At 39.1% G+C, this 19,102-nt stretch overlaps 1 protein-coding gene across 1 annotated transcript in view; it reads left to right on the forward strand.

Annotated features, from left to right (window-relative positions):
* Positions 1 to 19,102, forward strand: part of cntnap5a (contactin associated protein family member 5a) — a 71,889-nt gene that overhangs the window by 24,217 nt on the left and 28,570 nt on the right. The window contains 3 exon segments of the mRNA XM_042763622.1: positions 677 to 870; positions 14,395 to 14,542; positions 18,754 to 18,957. Coding sequence (XP_042619556.1) covers positions 677 to 870; positions 14,395 to 14,542; positions 18,754 to 18,957 — 546 coding nt within the window.

Here is a 19,102-nt window from a genome sequence, read left to right on the forward strand (position 1 = left end):
TTATTAATTTAATTCAAAATGACAAGAAAGAAAACCACAACTCCAGCTCCAGAAAACTGCAGGTTTGATACATTATTAAGCTTTCACTTTTGCCCTATATCTGCATGTCTCTGAGCTATTTATAAATGTGACCAACCTTAACCGTGTGCATCTGTAACAAACTAAATGATTCCTCTCTCTAGGGAGATGTGTGTAAACACTGCTTCTTTCAAGTCAGAGGTCCTCAGTTTAAGATTCTGCTCTGATCTGCTCCCGTGGTGTCCGCAGTGCTTGAGTAATGAACTTCTCTGCCTGAGTCAGACCAATTTCTCCATGCAGTGAGCTGGAGGATTGTGGAGGCAGAAATGCATCTTTATATGGAGCACATATGCTGGCAGCCCTCTCTGATCCAAAGTGAATATTGTACATGTTAAGCGAGGTCAAGAGGTTGACGCTTCTTGGCTTGTTTTGGAGTGGAGGCCGTCTACTGATTGACAGCAGCTCACACTATGAATACAAAACCAAATGAAAGCCAAACTGAAATGCAGTTTTGATAGTTTCATATAATTTCTCAAATGAAAGCCAGTGCCAGTTTCCTCTCCCATACAGCTTTCTTTTTCAGCAAGGACGTCATATGACACTCAAAATCGAATAATGTTTTGATAAAAATTGACAGAGGTCTTATGGGGTTCTCTAGGAGGAGGTGGGTGGAGCCCAGAGTCGACGGACAGGTCACCCTGGTTGCAAGTTGACCTCCAGGACCGAATGGAGGTGACAGCTGTGGCCACGCAAGGTCGTCATGGCAGCACGGATTGGGTCAGTGCCTACATGCTCCTGTACAGTGACACCGGACGCGTCTGGAAGCAGTACATGTTAGAGGACAATGTTGGGGTAAGTGTGTGTATTTTGGTACCATTTCAGCTTGTTGGGGCTTATTTTGGAAAAACAACTGGATGTCTGTGCATTATCCCACTTATTACATGGCTGCTTATCTTATATATGAAAAAATGCAAATGAAATATTGATTTTGGTCTAAATAATTTTATTATGTGGGAGGAAATAGACTGTAGAGTGATGAGATACAGCAAACTAGCACAGATATAGGAAATAGACTGTCTGGGGCAATTGTAAATTATACAGTTTAGCGGTCATTATGCAAAATGAGTACACGGTGCACTGGAATATGGCATTCTGATTGGTCAATCGCAGCATTCTGCAGTTGAATATTTTTATGTTATGATCTTTAAACTGTATATTTCACCATTGTCCCTGACAACCAATTTTCTACAATAGACTAGTTCAATGCTTCTCATATCACTCTGCAGTCTCTTGCTTCTCACATAATCATATCATTTCAACTCAAATCAATATTTTGTGTCAATTTATTTATTTATTTGGTGAGTAATAAGTGGGATAATGTACATTCACCCGGTCATTAGAGCAAAATAAACCCCTTCAGGGTGATACAAGAGCCTTTTGCTTTGTGTCGGGGTTCTGATCTCCCTGTTTGGATTCAATTTCTGAAGAGCATGTGAAAGTAAGGTCATTATCCTTTCGATAATGTCTTTTAGCGGCTGAATATTTACTGATTTAGTTGATTACGCATCACCTATGCCGCTGCAGAGGAAAATTATAGTTTTGTTTTGAACATCTTTAGTGCAGCTTATTTTCATGCGCTGAAAAGTTCTGATCCCATTAACTGAACTCTGAATTCAGTTACGAACATATGAATTGCTGAGATTCCTGAAATAGATTGTTCTAATGATGTTGAACCTGCCACAGCCTCTCAATCATTGCAGGTGTTTGAAGAGAACTTGATGCTGAGCCACCAACGCATCTATTGTCTTTGTCCTCAGGCTTGGCCTCTACACTTAGAACGCTTGTAAATGACAGAATTTTCACCGTCCCCTGTTGCTGCTTTGTAATTATATTCAAACGATGAGACTGCAGCTTTATTAAAGATATAATGGCATTTTCAAAGTGTGTTTAATGAAAAGAGAAGGTTACAGTCGAGTAAGATGTAATTAGCTTTTAATGTGGTGGAAATGTAGAATAAAGTATTATTGCGATGCAATAATGATTAGACATGATATACAATAAGCAATGGCTTATATTCACAGTCATTCTGAGTCATGCTGTGCTGTCATGTGTAAAAGACTGATTTAGTAATCTTTATATAAATGCTTCTGAAGTACCAGTCGATTACTTTTATTTATATTCTGTTTACAAGAAAGTGTCATTCACCAGATTTAGGGGATTGATCTTTGCCCTTTTACAGAAGGATACATCGATTCATCATATAGGCTAAAAGAAATCCCCACAATATAATATAACAAATAGAAATATATTCCCATAAATGAGATGTTAAAAATATACAGACATTTTCATCAATGGTAATTAAGATTATGTAAGTGTAGACATCCATATACTGAGTTGCAACACCAGCATTTGTTGCAATGCAATGATTAGCTTTAAATCTCATGCATTCTGTAAAATCTACATATTTTCACACCAAATTAAATAAATATTGTTCTTCTGAACTTACTATTCATCAAAGAATCTTGGGGGGAAAGTATTATAGTATCCACAAAAATATTAAGCAACACAACAGATTTCAGCATTAATAATAGTAAGAAATGTTTCTTGAGCAGCAAATTAGCATGTTATGAGGATCATGTGAAACGAAGGACTGGAGTAACAGCTTTACAGTCATCAGATCCTCATCGCTCCTGTTTTAGCATTCCTGAATGCATATTTAAAATGCAATGCAAGCCGGTCTCTATAAAATGTATAAATATAATATAAATGTAAAACTGCTTCTTTTTCTTTCTTTCTTTCTTTCTTTCTTTCTTTCTTTCTTTCTTTCTTTCTTTCTTTCTTTCTTTCTTTCTTTCTTTCTTTCTCTGCCAACTAACTTCTGTTTTCTTGTTTTAGTGAGCTGTGACAAGCCATTATTAATGAACAAAAGAGTATTAGACAGCCTCCTTCACAAGAGTGTCACGTTCACAGTGTTAAGGTGAAAAGGTTTGGAAAAGAAGGTGTCTGCTAAATGAAAAGAATGACTTGTCAATAAAAAGAATAAGAAGAAAAGCACTCTTAATTTGTTGTCAAGATGGGGCTTTTACTTAATGAGCGTTGTGTCTGAATCTGCTGAGGAAAGCTGCCAAATATTTTGGGCTAAGAGGATGGCCCATCCGCAGAGCTTGTTTGCCTCCTCTGTATGTCAGAGGTCTTCCTGTAGGAAGGTGTAAATGGGCTCCCCGAAGTGGCAGATAATTGCTCTCTCCAGTCTGCACTGCTGCTGCTGCTGGTGAGTGTGTTGATGTGTAATAGTATTTGCTGTAAGACAGAGGAGGATAGAGAGGAAGGAAAAAGTATGTTTTGTAAAAGCATACATTTATTGTATCTTTAATAACCAGTCAAAAATAACAGTCTGTTTTATGCATTAGTCAGGTGTTGATTCTTGGTTAAATGTTTGAGATCAGAACAGCTCATGTCACATTACATCTCGATATTGTGGCCTTGGTGACCTGAACACAAGCTAGCATTTCAAAAGCAGAAATAGCTGTTGACATGTATCTTGCTGGAGTTTCACAGACACATTTCATTTTTTGTCTTCATCTTGTATTGCCGTCATCTCCTGGCAGGGAAACCAGGATTCGCCTACGCTGACAGAAAATTGCTGACTGCATAAGCTTTGTGGGGGCCTCACCATGGTCATTTCTTTCATCTTATAGCCTGTGGGGCTTCGAGCTATTGAGCTGTCTTCATGTCGTCCTCTGTCATTTTCTTTTCACAGACAGTCTGTGTGTGAGTGAAGTGTGCTAGTGTTTCTCGAATGCGAAAAGGATAGCCAGATAATTTTTTGGACTGAGTCTAACAGGGAGGATCTGCTCTCTATAATGATAGGAATCAAACTGGAAAATGTTAACAATGTGACAGATGTTAAAACTGACAGTTATGTAGTCATGACATCCAGGTTACATCTCTATGGGGGATCATTTTGCTTTCAAGCAGTGCTGTATTGACAGATTTGTATTTTCTTTTTTCCCATTTTTTATTGTCTCTTTCTTTCCTTTTCTCTTTTTTCACCTTTGTAATTTTTCTTTTCTCTTTCTCCTTTGTCCTTTTTTATTTGTTGTTCTCCGTTTCTTTCCTTTTTGACTTACAGAAGAGATTTCAAGCTTGCATTCTCACCATGAATGTATAAAGCCTGCTTCAAACCACACACACAATGTATTTATTTTTGTGGTCATATTAACAGGTTACAGTATTCACACTGTGAGCATGAGCGGAGGAATGTGAATACTGTAATGTGTTGGAGCCTAGCTGAAGTAGGAGCATAGCTGAATTAGGTGTAAGTTGAGTGTTGGCACTAAGCCCACATACAGTAGCTCTCTGAACTATTGTGAAAACAATATGGTTTTCCTCATTTTCTTAAATTAAATTTCATGACAATCAAATGTGTCATAATCTTAATGGAGACCTTCTAGATATTATTATATTATTTATTTTTAATCTATGGCCATTTTTGAACAAGTAATATAATTATGAAAAACAGTAAACAAGTTTCACCCAAATTTAATTTGTCTTTTAATTAATGAAATTTAAACACATTTTATTTTTTGTTAAATAAAGGGGATTTGCTATTAAAATTAAAACATGGAAGAAATATTGTGTGATTTATTTCTTTAAAAAATAAAGTTTTATTAATTTTTTCAACAGTAGTAGCAGTATCACATACATCTACTAAATAATAGTAATATTTCTAGCACAATGCCTTTATGTAAAAGTGAACTTTTATTTTGACGGGTTGCAGTGTTTCCCGCAGCCTTACACTCCCATATATACATATATATATGCAAATTTATTTTCTGCCAGCAGGAGGCGCTTTAAGAGCGGGAGAGATACAGGATTCTCCGGTAACGGCTGCAAAGCAGCACTGAGCTCACAAACGCTGCCTTATCAAGTATTACATGCAAAATGAAATGAAAATGATATCGAAAATTTTTCTGAATACAGTCGGTTTCCTTCTGAAATACAGTGATATAAAAACACCCGCATCGGTTTTTCATTTTGAAACGTGCAGTCCTCATGTTTATTCAATGAAGTCAAAGCCTTTGGGAAAATCTATTTGTGGCGGTCAGTTTTCATATTGTGGCGGCCGCAACAAATAAATCAATGTGTGGGAAACCCTGGGTTGCCGTGAATACCTTTAAATTGACACTGGTTTTACTCAAATGAAACGGTAAAATGCTTGTGAAGTGATTCAGAACAGTTCTGGTGATGTTGTTTATGTATTTATGTCCTCACTGAGACAGCAGATGCTGAAATTACTGCACGCGTCACGCGCTTCAGTCTATGTAGTAGCCTAAACAAAACCGCACTTCTCTGCCATTCATTCATTAGACGCGCAGAACATGCAAGATTCATATTTCACCCTGTATGCGTCAAGAACCGGGTTGACCGGGTACTCGGTACCACCGGTACTTAAAGAAACCTGGTACCGTGACATTTTCTTTTTTAAGTACCGACTTGGTACCGAAGTACCGGGTCTTTTGACATCCAGTTCCTGGATCTTCCACTCAATCTGGCTGTTCATCTGGGGATGTATCGGGAGGATAGGCTTACTGTGACCCCTAGCAGCTGGAAGAAAGCTTTCCACACACGGGAGATATACTGGGGACCCCGGTCAGACATAATATCCTCGGGTTCCTGAAGACATGGGTGAATAATTGTTCAGCCGTTTCTAGGGCGGTTGGTAATCCAGGCAGGGGAATTAACTTGCAGGCTTTAGAGAACCTATCGACAACCACTAGGATGCATGTGTTACCCTTGGATTCAGGTAAGTCCATAATAAAGTCTACTCCCAGGTGTGACCAGGGTCGCCGAGGAATGGGTAGGGGCACCAGTTTGCCTACCGGTAGATGATGAGGAGTAGTAGACATGGCACAAACTGAGCAACTGCAGATGTACCTGTTGATGTCACGGGACATACTGGGCCACCAGTACAGAGCTTGGAGGAGCGAGAGGCTCCATTGACGGCCTGAATGTCCAGACCCCAGTACATTGTGAACTGAGCCCAGAAGGGACTGCCGTTGGGATCCTCCCTTCTGGGCCTCCCAGCAGAGCAGGTTGTGTTAGAGTGGCGGCTCTGATGTCCTCGTCAGAGTACCAAATGATGGGGCTTACAATTAGGGCTGTAGGGAGTATCGGCTCAGGTTCTGAAGGAGCATTGAGGGAATAGAGATGGGAATGAGCATCGGCCTTACAATTCTTGTTTCCAGGATGGTAGGTAATGTGAAAGTTGAACCTGGTGAAGAACAGCGCCCAACGGGCCTGCCGAGGATTGAGTCTTTTGGCATCGCAGAGATATTGGAGGTTCTTATGATCAGTTATGACAGTGAAAGGATGGTTGGCTCCCTCCAGCCAATGCCGCCACTCCTCCAGAGCGAGTTTGATGGCCAACAATTCCCGGTTACCGATGTCATAGTTCTGCTCCACTGGGGTCAGTTTCCTGGAATAGTAAGTGCAAGGATGGAGGTATGGAGGCTCACCGAACTGCTGCGATAGCATGGCTCCGGCTCTAGTGGTGGAGGCGTCCACTTCCACCAGGAATGAGAAATCTGGATTAGGGTGAAGAAGGATGGGAGCCGTGCTAAAAGCCTTCTTCAGTGCCTGGAAGGCTTCGTGGGCACTGGAGTTCCAGGACAGGGACTTGGCCCTTCCTCGGAGCATGGTGGTTAAAGGGGCTGTATGCCGACTAAAATCTTTGACGAAACGCTGATAGAAGTTGGCAAATCCTAAGAATCTCTGGAGTTCCTTCACTGATTGAGGAATGGGCCACTCCGTGATGGTGGTTACCTTCCCCTGGTCCATTTGGATACACTCTTGGCTGATGATATATCCGAGGAAATGCGCCATGGGGCGGTGGAACTTGTACTTCTCCAGTTTGAGGTACAGACGGTGTTGCCTGAGTTTTTGTAGGACCTGCTATACGTGATGGCGATGGTCGGCCAGGTTCCGGGAATAGATGAATATATTGTCAATGTTAAGGATTACAAACTTGTGGAGGAACTCCCGGAACACCTCATTCATAAAGCTTTGGAAGACTGATGGGGCGTTGGTAAAGCCATACGCCATGACAAAGTACTCATAGTGTCCAGAGGGGGTAATGAAGGCCGTCTTTCACTCATCGCCTTCCCGGATGCGAACAAGGTTATAAGCGCTCTGCAGGTCCAACTTGGAGAAGATACGAGTCCCATGGAGTTCCTCAAGTGCCACAGGGACCAGGGGAAGTGGATAAGGAAGTTTGACCATCTGGGAGTTCAGAGCGCGGTAATCAATACAGGGCCTCAAGCCCCCATCCTTTTTGCACACGAAGAAGAAGCTTGAGGCTGCTGTTGAGCTGGACGGCCGGATGAATCCCTGGTTAAGAGCCACCTGGATGTATTCCTCCATAGCCTAGCGCTCTGGGATTGACAATGGGTATACTCTACCCTTGGGGAGTTTATCTCCAGGCAGCAGATCGATTGCACAGTCCCATGGCTGGTGAGGTGGTAAGTGGGTGGCTGTCTGCTTGCTGAAGACATCCTGGAATGCCACGTAATCAGATGGGATGGAGGGAGTTACACTTGGCTCGTGGAAGTAACCTGACAGACCGGTGACTGGAGTGGAGGACGTGGAAGGGCAGTGAGACAGTGTTGATGACAGAACTCACTCCAGCAAAATCACCTCACATGAATCCCATCTGATTTCCGGAGAATGTTGGATGAGCCAGAGGCATCCCAGGATTACATCCACGATGGGTCCCTGCAGTACCAGAAAGTTATCTCCTCTTCATGAAAGATTCCGATCTTGAGTGTCACAGGAGGAGCCTGGAACCTCACCCGTCCTTGTCCTAGCAGGTTTTCCCTGGATGGTCTCGACTCGAAGCTCCTGGGCATGACGGCAACGAGGCAACTGGAGACGACTTAGAAGGACTTGCAAGATGAAGTTGCCTGAGTAGCCGGAGTCGACCAGGGCTGAGACTGTAACAGAACAGGTAGGAGTGAATAGTTGGACTGAAATGGTGGAAAGCATGGAAATTACTAGGGATGTATGCTACAACTAATTGGACTGTTGTTTAAACTGAAGTTTTGTATCCGACTAGTCTAAAAGCAACCCCCCCCCCCCCCCAAAAAAAAAACCTTGTGCGTGCATGTATATAATAGCCTACATTTGAAATACTTAATCTATGAATCACACTGACAAATCCCTCAATGAATTCTGCTCAAAATAGGTCACAATTATGCCGTACTCTTGCCTCGCGTTATCGTCATTTAATTTTAGGCGGTCGTTAAAAAAAAAAAAAAAAAAAGAAGAGAACACTCAACGTCAGCCAATGCTTATTTATTAAAATCAGCTGGGGAAATGCAGAACAATGAAAAATCTATCAATAGCCTGACAGAATTTTTCATCTTCATTTAACGTTAGTCAACATATTAAAACACAAGACAAAAACAATAGGGAATTTTATCAAGGAATAGCATTAAAACGGCTTTTAAAAACATACTTCGTCATGCAGGCTATATCATCTAAAAACAAAACGACCAAAAAGAAAAGACAGGACCTGAGGCGATTAGGGTTTCCATCCAAAGTTTGATTTTAACTTATGGACAAAATTGGAATATTACATAAAACATTTGCGGACAAGCACTGTTTCCATCCAATGTATCAAAGAGAACAAAATCGTCACTTCCTGTTAAACTGGCACTAAATATCAGTAAGAAAACTAGGAGAACTGAATATAATAAATTTTCAATAATTATAATAATTTACAATTACTTGCGCCTCAGAGCGAGCAGACGAAACACAATAAATTATGTCATTGCTTTCGGAGGCGGATGCATGCTGCAGTTTGGGAACACAGTTGTGTAAGACATTATACAGACATACTTAGATTACAGACTTTGCTCAGGCATTTCAGAATGACCATAACAACATTTTAGATGCTGTTGAACGAGATCATGCAGTCTGCTACTAGTCAAGTTATCCCACCTCTTAGCGCAAAGTCAATTTTTTTTTTATATGAATTTAATCGCAAAATGCATTTCCATCTCCCATTATTCGCATTAATCCTTTTTCCGCACAAGTCAAAAACCACCTCAAGCAAGCGTAAAAACTTTTTTGCGAATTAAGGGATTTTTATTCGAAATTTGCGTTTCCATTACTCATTTCTCATTCGATACTTCAAAATGCGCATTAAAACAGGGTGATGGAAACATTCCTGTACTTGAAAAAACATAGAGATAACGAAAAGCAAGCCAACAGAATTTCGGAAAGCGCCTGGACATCACACAGCACCATCCAAGTGGGTCTTCGAGGAATAGACGGCGCGGACAGGATCGCAGCGGCGGCGGGCTGTAGTAATTGACATTAACTGGCTTTGGCTAGTCTCTAAGCTAGCCCCTATGTGCCTGTAATGAATATGATTATGCATCGCTCCAGTAGAGTTATTGTAAGCCAATTTGACATTACACAGTTCACACAAAACTTTTCAGTTTTCTTCTAATTCAAAATAATCCCACACCTTGCCCGTCTTTTGCGTGGTCACTTTTGAGCTCGCCACAACTGACACGAAGAAAACTCATGCGAGGCATGAGGTAAAAATGTAGTTTACGCCCTGAAACACTTTTAAAAATAATGTATTATTTTTCAAATGTTTTATTTTAACTTATTTAAAATGTTTTAAATGTAACAATGGGAATTTGACAGTAACATAAAATGATGGTAATTTTAATGATAATCATGTTTTTTTTTTTCTGTCGTGTAATGGACTATTGTTTTTAGTGTCGACTAGTAGGAGCTGTACCGTTTAGTCGACTGGTCGACTAGACCCGCACATCCCTAGAAATTACGGGGTCATACTGAATGGTACTCCCCGCAAGATATGGGGGTTTGATGGGGCAGGCTCCGATACTATGATTGGGTGCGGCACAATAGAGGCAGAGTCCAGCTGCCAGCCTGCATGTGGGTTCCTCAGGAGAAAGCCGAGTTGAATCCACTTGCATCGGTTCTGGTACTGGAGGGCTGCTGGCGGGGGAGACTGACTGGTGAGTGGCTTCAGCGGTATGGCAGGTTCTGGGAAATGCGGTTGGCCTTGAGCATGAAGCTCTCCAATCCCACAGAGTCCTCATAGATAGCCATTTGAGCACGGATATGGGGATTCAGTCCTTGCCAATAAGCGCTGAGAAGAGCTGCCTCATTCCATCCGCTAGCCGCCACCAGAGTTCTGAACTGCACAGTGTATTCACTGGTAGAAGTGTCTCCTTGACGCAACCGCATCAGCTGATCTGAAAAAGATATCTCTCCAATACAGTTAAATACTTCTTTGAAGTGGTTAGTGAAAGCTTCGTAATAATTATTTATGGCACTATTGGTACTCCATATCGCCTTCGCCCATGACAAAGCACGACCAGACAGGAGAGAAATCAGGAAGGCTACCTTGTAACGCTCAGTAGGAAATTTCTGCGGTTGCATCTCGATGTATAATGCCACTTGAAGAAGAAAGCCGCCACATCCAGTTGGTTCCCCCGCATACAGTATGTAGCAGGCATAGCCATGGAATTGACAGAGGCAGACTGAGGGTTGGGTGCCAGCGTGAGAGAGGCACGGAGAGTGTTGACCAGCTCCTGACAATAAGATCAGGTGACCAGTACTCTGGCAATTGGGATCAGGTGTGATTGGGAACAGGTGATGGTGATGTATCCCTGACAATAAGTAGCACAGGTATATTTGTAGCAGTAACCAAAAATACATTGTATTGGTCAAAATTATTGATTTTCCTTTTATGCCAAAATTCATTAGGATATTAAGTAAAGATCATGTTCCATGAAGATATTTTGTAAATTTCCTACCATAAATCTATAAAAACTTAATTTCTGATAAGTGGTATGCATTGCTAAGAACTTCATTTGGACAAATTTAAAGGCGATTTTCTCAATATTTTTTTTTTTTTTTTGCACCCTCAGATTCCAAATTTTCAAACAGTTGTATCTAAACCAAATATTTTCATATCCTAACAAACCATACATAAATGGAAAGCTTATTTATTCAGCTTTCATATTATGTCACTTTTTTTTTACACTTATGACCGGTTTTGTGGTCCTGGGTCACATGTATGCGGAAATATTTGCTTGTAAGGTCTGTTTTGGGTTTTGTTTCTTGTTCATTGTTTTCATGTCTTTTATTTTGTAGTTTGATTTATGCTGTTTGTGTCAAGCTTCCCTTGCCCTCTTGTATTCCTGCTATTGGTTCATCTTTACAATGTATCATGTTCTGATTGGTTGTCTTAGTCATGTGTCTTGTTTCCCATTGGTTTGTTCTTGTCATGTGACCCTTATTGTTTGTTATAAGTAGTCATGTTTTGGCCATTTGTCCTTGTTGTGTATTAATGTATGTACCTGCTGTTGGTGAGTCAAGTCTGTTCAAGTCAAGTCTGTTCATACCTCGTCAAATCTTTGTTTATTGTTTGGATTTTGGACTGCACTTTGTAAATAAACTGCACTTGGCATTCATCTATGCTCGCAGTCAGTGGACTACTCATTACATTGCTGTATAGTTATATTGAAAATATTAGTTCTTTCAGTTTGAACTAGTGAATTTTAGTTATAAAAAATGTCAGAAAATTATGCATTTTAATCCTTTCCCCTTATCCATGTGTAAATTCTGTAATAGAAATAAAACAAACGCTATTGACTTAAAGTCACTTGTTGTAATGTTTGTTCAATGCTTTTGTATGCTGCAATAAAATGATCTTAATTTCAGACCTTTCTCAGCAAAGATATGCTAATAATGGGGATTATTTGTTTAATTAATCAGCATATCATTTAATTATTTTTTATTTTATTTTTAATTGACAGCCAGCCCTAAACAACAGTATTTTTGCTTGTTAGTTCATCTTCTTATGGTTCTCAAGCACTAATTGCATGTCATTGATAATGGGTAGCTAAATCAACTCATTTCTTTCTATGTCCCTCTTTCTCACGCTCCATCTCTCATCCATACCTCTCAGGTCTCACATTACACAGAGGCTTGAACAGCCCCATAGCCAATCGATAGGAGGACCCATGGTTTTGTTAGATTAACTTGCTTAAAGCATGAGCCTGGTGGCCCATTTGGGTGCCATAAAGTATAATTGATGTAAAAGTCTGTGGTGCATTCAGCCATAGCAGGCAAGAATCAGAATCACAGAAGTGCGTGTGCTAAAAAATCACCTAGTGCATGCCTTCCTCACTTGGCTCAAATTACACATGCTAGCGACACCCTTACAGTTCCTAGACAATGATGAAATCGTCACTTGCCAGGCCTTAGGATCTCTTTAGATATTTTATCTGTTTTCTGCTTCACTGAATGACTGTAAATAAAACATTCATGATGTTTTCTTGTGCAGGCAATGCACATTGGAGACAGAGAGAGGGAAGGAAGAGACTTCTTGTCGTCTGGGGACAGTTTTGCTGTCTTAGCTCTCGTTTAAACATGGTCACAGAGGCACTGAGGTGCTGTCTATTTCTGACACTCTCGGGCCCTTGCTGCTCTGGGGACAGAGTGCAATTCATGCTTCGAGTAAGTCAGTGGAAGCTTGATTCAACACTTTTGTTCAATGCAAAAACCGATTTCTGTTGATACAAAGTTGTAAAACATTCATGTGTTGTTTTAAAATTATACTATCAAATCCCTAAATTTTAAATTTTCATTTAGTTTTCATTTTATGTGTTTTATTTTATTTAAATAGTTTTTTTTAGTTAATAGTTTTAGTTTCAGTTAGCAATAATAACTTTGGTTTGCTATTTGAATGAGTCTTTTATATGAGACCTGACAAGCATTTTCCTGTCAGATAACAAATACAAAACCCACCCCAATTGAGCTCATCTTGTGATGGCTCTTCTTTCTGATGTGAATTCACGCTGGTTTTATGGAAGCGATGACTGGTGAATCACAGGAGGAGGTAACAGTTGCAGACGTAACAGGGCTGATGAAACGGTCCATGGAGAGTCCGTGATAACGCCAGCAGTGCACAGGGGCTTAATGAAGGAGGAGGAGGTCTTGCAGGAGTCCATACAGGAATAGAGTTAATGAAGTGTAGAGAGGAGCTGTTTACGTGGGCAGCCTGTAACCGGGGCATCTCCCCGGATCCGATGGGAGCTCCGCTGTGCCCTTGGGCTGAGGTAAACTAATAGGTAATTGGATGGATGTATTGTTGTTTTCTTTTTTCCCTCTCAAAGGTGGAAAAAGAGAGAGGAAGAAGCAGTCAGGGACAGGATGTAGTCGTCACTGAGTGCTCAAATGAGAGTGTCAAATAAAAAGCTGGTGATGTAATGACAATATGCTCATGTTGCTATTGATGTGTTTAACAATGGAAAAAAATACCTAAACTTGCTTTACAAAAGGAAGGAAAAGTATCATAACAAAGTATAGAACTGATCTGATATGAAAATATTGATTATCAGTGCAAAAAAGCTTTAAAATGCATAAATAAGATTAAAACAACTAGAAATTAAATAAAATACAGTAAAATAAAAACTGAGTAAGAGTAACAAATTCCAATGCACTGCTCTTGCTTATTTACAAATGTGCTATCCTTAGTTCTTTTGGCTAGCACAGTCCTTCTTCTTCCAAGTGTGTCTGCAAGCAAAACAAAACAGGCCCTTTAAAGTCACTAACGTCAGATTGTTGTTTTTGCTAGCATCATAACAGCATTTCTAGGCTGTGAGTGGCTCACCAGGGGAGGTGATGATAATGCTGATTTTATTTATCTCAAAGGGACATGAAAAAGTCTTGCTTTGAAAAAAATTGTTTTCTTTTTGTGATTCATCTGTAACCATGTGGTGTTTTGGCCTCAGATGCAAATTACTGTCAAATTATGAGTGCTAGCAGATGAAAACGAGCTGACATTTACATAAACTGTTATGACCTTCAAAACAAATACTGTTCTTTGCATTCAACTGGATTGGCGTATTCATAAAGAGCATTTCATCTGCAGAAAATGTCTGATCAACCGGAATGTTTTAAAATATTATAGGGCACTTTCCAATAATGTGGTGTAAAATAGGACTTGAAAATGTTATTTTACTTGGTAGTTTTTGTCAATTGTTTGTTTATAACCCCTGGTTTGTGTGATTTGTTTTCTAGTAACAATCATGGCCTGATATTTAATACTGATCATTTTATAAAAATTAATTTTAAAAATAATTATTTTTAAACTAATTAGCATTATTACCTTTAATAATCACATTCTACATAATATATCTAATACTTCTCACAACAACAACATGGATTTGAGCCTCTAATGCTTCAGAAAACTACTGAGACAACAAAGTGTACCATATTCATGAAAAGTGAAAACCATTTTTTTTTTTTTTTGTCTGTTTACAGAGGTTGGTGGGTAATGTGAATCCAGACAGCGTGGTCCACCATAAACTCAGCCAGTCTATCAGAACCCGGTTCCTCCGCTTTGTTCCTCTGGAGTGGAGCCCCAGTGGCCGGGTGGGCCTCAGAGTGGCTGTGTATGGCTGTGCTTACCGTAAGTGAGAGTATTTAATGTTTAAAACATAGTATTACAAATGTCTTGCAGGAATTTTACTTTCTGAGATATAACAGTTACATGTCTTGCATTTTTTTTTTTTAGTGATAAGTAGTATTTCTGTGATCAGCTTTACAGTTGGAGTTCAGATGTGCACAAAAAGGTGTGGATTTTCACTCAAAAATTGCTAGTAAATTTCACAATTAATTACTAAGAAATGCACTGAATTAAACATGAAATTTTAGTAGAAAAAGAGAAAAGCTGAAATAGTTTTTTTTCATGTAGAACATACTCCAATAATCTTTGTGGTAGCACTTTAGGGACCAATTATCACTATTAACTAGTTGCTTATTAGCTTGAATATTACTAGCATATTGGCTGTGTATTAACTTTTATGAAGTACATATTAATGCTTTATTCTGCATGACCATATTCATATTCCCTTAAGCCTACCCAATAACTAAACTTAACAACTACTGTGATGCATGTCCCGGTCAGAACACCGGCGCTACAAGACAAAAACAATAAAACCCATTACAAACAAGCCATTTGTTGCATCCAGTGGGGACATAATTACGGATTATAATGACTTATACTGTGTCTGCATATGTGATCGGAGAAACGACAAACAACAAGCGCTACTCTGCCCCAGCGGTTCTCAATTCCAGTCCTTGTGCCCCCCAGCTCTCTGTCTCTCTTTGTTAACACACCTGATTCAGATAATCAGCTCGTTAGAAGTGAGCTCCACGCATGAACTGTGTTCCCATTGACTTGGTCCCTACACAGTGTTCATTGCTCCCTACTCCCTGAGCAGGGAAATCTGTTGAAGTTTACCTCACTTCGGAACATTCATTCACGGATTTGCACTGCCCAATGTCTTCACACAAGGACAAGTGTGACATCATATACCTCTGCAAATAAATACAATTTAAATTCACGTCTTGCACACTTCAATGCACTTTGAATGGAACATGGCAGGGCACTTACGTTCGAATAGAACAAACGTCTGAAGCCATAAGAGAAACATACAAAATGTGCAGAGCAGGGGGGCGCAAGGACTGTAATTGAGAACTGCTACTCTACACTGCTTAAAACTGGCAATTGAATCATTAGTGGCAAATCCTTTACATATGTAAACGTACTTACAGACTGTGAGTCAGAGGCGCCAGCATTGTAGTCTACTCCCAGGATCAGGAACCAGTCCTCCATAAAATGTGCTGCACAAATCTGAATATTTGATTTGAACTGTTCTGGAACAGTGTTGTAAATACAACTTAACCACTGATTTCTAGTTTTGTTCTCTTTTGGAAGGCCAAATTAAGTATTTTCACTTTCACAATGAAACAGCGTCTCCACAACATGGCGCCGCCAGCAACTGCGAGAATAAAAGGTTACGCCTTCTTTCTTTGCGTGAACATTTGGGCAGCGTTATGCAAATCTTCCCACATCGTGACGTAGAGATGTGGGGGCGTGTTTAAACGAGCCGTTTTAGGAGGGCGTGGACCAGTCTTAACTTTTATAAAGAATATCTCTTTGGATTTGAGTCTTTAGTCTTTGCAACTTTACAGATCTTCTCTATGCACCAAGAGCTTGTAACACTCCAAAGAGATAGGAAAACTTGAAAATCGCATCATATGACCCCCTTTAATAATCAGTAATTAGGAGTATATTGAGGCAAAAGTCATAGTTAATAGTTGGTTAATTGTGAGAATAGGACCTTAAAATAAAGTGTGACCATCTTTGTTTTATTTATACCTTCAAAAAATATTTTTTACAGTGATTTCCATATTATGCAATTAAAATGTTTTTATCATTCCATGAGAGAGCTGTAAGAAAATTTCAATTCAATTCAAGTTTATTTGTATAGCGCTTTTTATGATACAAATCGTTGCAAAGAAAAGAAAAGAAAAAAAGTTGCATAAGAAGGATTACAAAAGCATCCTAGATCCGATAACAGTTCACAGAGCACATTTCCACAGTCTTGGTAACAGGGACAATAAAATACTTGTGACACAGTATGAAAGGTGATAACATTACCCATAATTCTTGCTGCTGATCTTCACATGCCCTCTGTCCTTTGTCCTTTTCTATTCACACAGTGTTGACACAGATAATTCATTGCATGACAGCAGCAGTTTCACTCTGTTTTCCTTTAAATGAAGGTCGTTTGATGACTTTCTTTGATGATACTTTTCCAAAACTGAACAAAGATGTCCAAATATCAGACACTTATCAGGCTGTGTTAGCTAGAAAAAAATTCCCTTTAATGATATTGAGATCCTTAAAATGGATCAGTTGTTGAATTACAAAGCATTTATTAGCATTATTCCGTGGCATTAACCGTGTATTAAACTGGAATGTGTACTTTGCAGGTAAATGCTGCATGCAGAATCTTTGTTCAGCTGTCTCTGCTAATTAACCAAAGACACTTGAAGAATTCACATGCAAATCCCATATTGGAACCAGTTTTGATATGATGAATCTATAAGCCCAGACTAACATACACTGGATCTTGAGTGCCGAATGTAACCTTGAAAGAAGAGCATAAATGTTCTTTTAATTATATATGATTTTTTTGGCTAGTGCCAAAAAAGCCACATAACACATAATAAGCAAAATACTAATGCTAATCAGCCAACTGCTGTGACAGTTGTGAACTCAAGCTGAACCTGAGAATGGTGCAATACTAGATAAGTGTCATTATCACGACTGCAAGATTGCTATGCCCAGACCACGTCCCTCATAGCTCACAGCATCCTTATTTGACCAAACTGAGCAGTTGCTTATTATAATCAAAAATAGGTCATTATTCAATGCTGGAATATATTCAGGCTTTTCTGCTTTGCTTCACTAGTCCAAAAAAAGAAGGCATTCATTTTCTTCATTCATTTTTTAAACTCATTCTTCCGTTCATTTTTCTGTAGGCTTTAGGTTTTTACATCATTATGAGTGCCAGCATACAGTAATGAACTGGAACACCAATAAAGAGATTTCTGCAAAACAACTGTGACATGCATGAGAGTTTATGTTTTGTTCCTAAGAATATTTGAAAGGCTGTTTAGGTCTATCGAAAAGTGATATTTTTAAAAGACAAGGAAAAATGTTTAAACTTTTGTCTTGGAACACTGGGTCGCAATGGCTGCATTGCTCAAATGGGTAATAGGGAATTGAGACAGAACAGACCTTATAAGATGATCTTTATACTTCATTATTTTGATTTTGCTGAATAAGTCATGTGAAAATTGAGAAACAACATTTCTGTTTACCAGTATTTAATATAGAATTGAGGATGGGCAACAGTTTGTTCTCATGACGTTATGTCATTCAGACACTAGATTTAAACATTAGTGAAATGTGCAAGTTCATCGTCTGTGCTGTGAGCTTTTGAGCCTCATTAACTTGCTCGATTAAAACCTCAGTGGAGAAAGGTTCTCCTGTAAGAACTTTACTAATATCTTCAGATATGCCAGTCATTTTATGATAGACTCCCATTATGTAGCTCAGTTAGAACTCCAGTTTAAAGATGAAATATGCTACACAACTTCTGCATGGATTTATGTACCAGTTTGCAGTCTGGACAAGTCAAGATTCGTCTCTGAAAGCCTGCAGATTTTGGGACATCAGAGATGACAAATTTCACAGAAAACTGCGTAGTGTATGATGGGCACAGAGTTTTTGCTTTAGACTACGATTCTATCCAGAATATCAGGCATGTTTGATATTTTCAGCCAATTTTTAAAAAACACATTGTTCTTATTTTCATGCATCTCCTAGCAACGAGGCACGTTTCTGCATGAGTTTGTTGTATTCAAATGGCATGAAAGTCTAGTAGTGTGTGATCCTCATTTATTTTGTGTATGATGTCCAGTTTTTCTCTTTTTTTGTTTTACTTTACAAAATCAGCTTATGTATGATTTTAAAAGTTTTTCATATTTTAAAATTTGTGTAATGAATTCTAGCATTGGGTTACATCATTTATTTATTTTTTGCTGTTATACTTGATTGTGAAATTGTATTGTCAGTTTGTACAGTAAATATGTTGTAAAAATGTTGTAAATAAAATCATGATATGCACCTGCAATTATTATTAATAATTATGCTCCAATTATTCTGCTCTTCTGTGTAGTATTATTTTATTTTTTTATTTAAATATTGAGTGAAATGAGAATATCTTCAGTAGGTGTTTCATACAAAATCTCATGTGTTTATAGGATCGTATGTGGCTGATTTTGATGGCAGAAGCTCTTTGCTCTACCGATTCAACCAGAAGTCTATGAGCACAGTGAAAGATGTTATATCGTTGCGATTTAAGAGTCGACAGGCAGAAGGTGTTTTACTGCATGGGGAAGGCCAGCGAGGAGATTATATCACTCTGGAGCTTCATCGTGGCAGACTGGCCTTGCATCTAAACCTGGGTGAGTTACAGTATAGGGAGAAGTTAGCAACTTCAAAGTTTTGAAGTATTCATTATTTAACCATAGTTACTTTGAAGTGGAGACGGACTACTGATGAATTCATAAGAGTGCATTATTAAAGAAAATATGAATACATATGCTAATG

Source organism: Cyprinus carpio, chromosome A9 (genome assembly GCF_018340385.1).
Source record: "Cyprinus carpio isolate SPL01 chromosome A9, ASM1834038v1, whole genome shotgun sequence".
In the NCBI taxonomy this organism is placed as follows: Eukaryota; Metazoa; Chordata; class Actinopteri; order Cypriniformes; family Cyprinidae; genus Cyprinus; species Cyprinus carpio.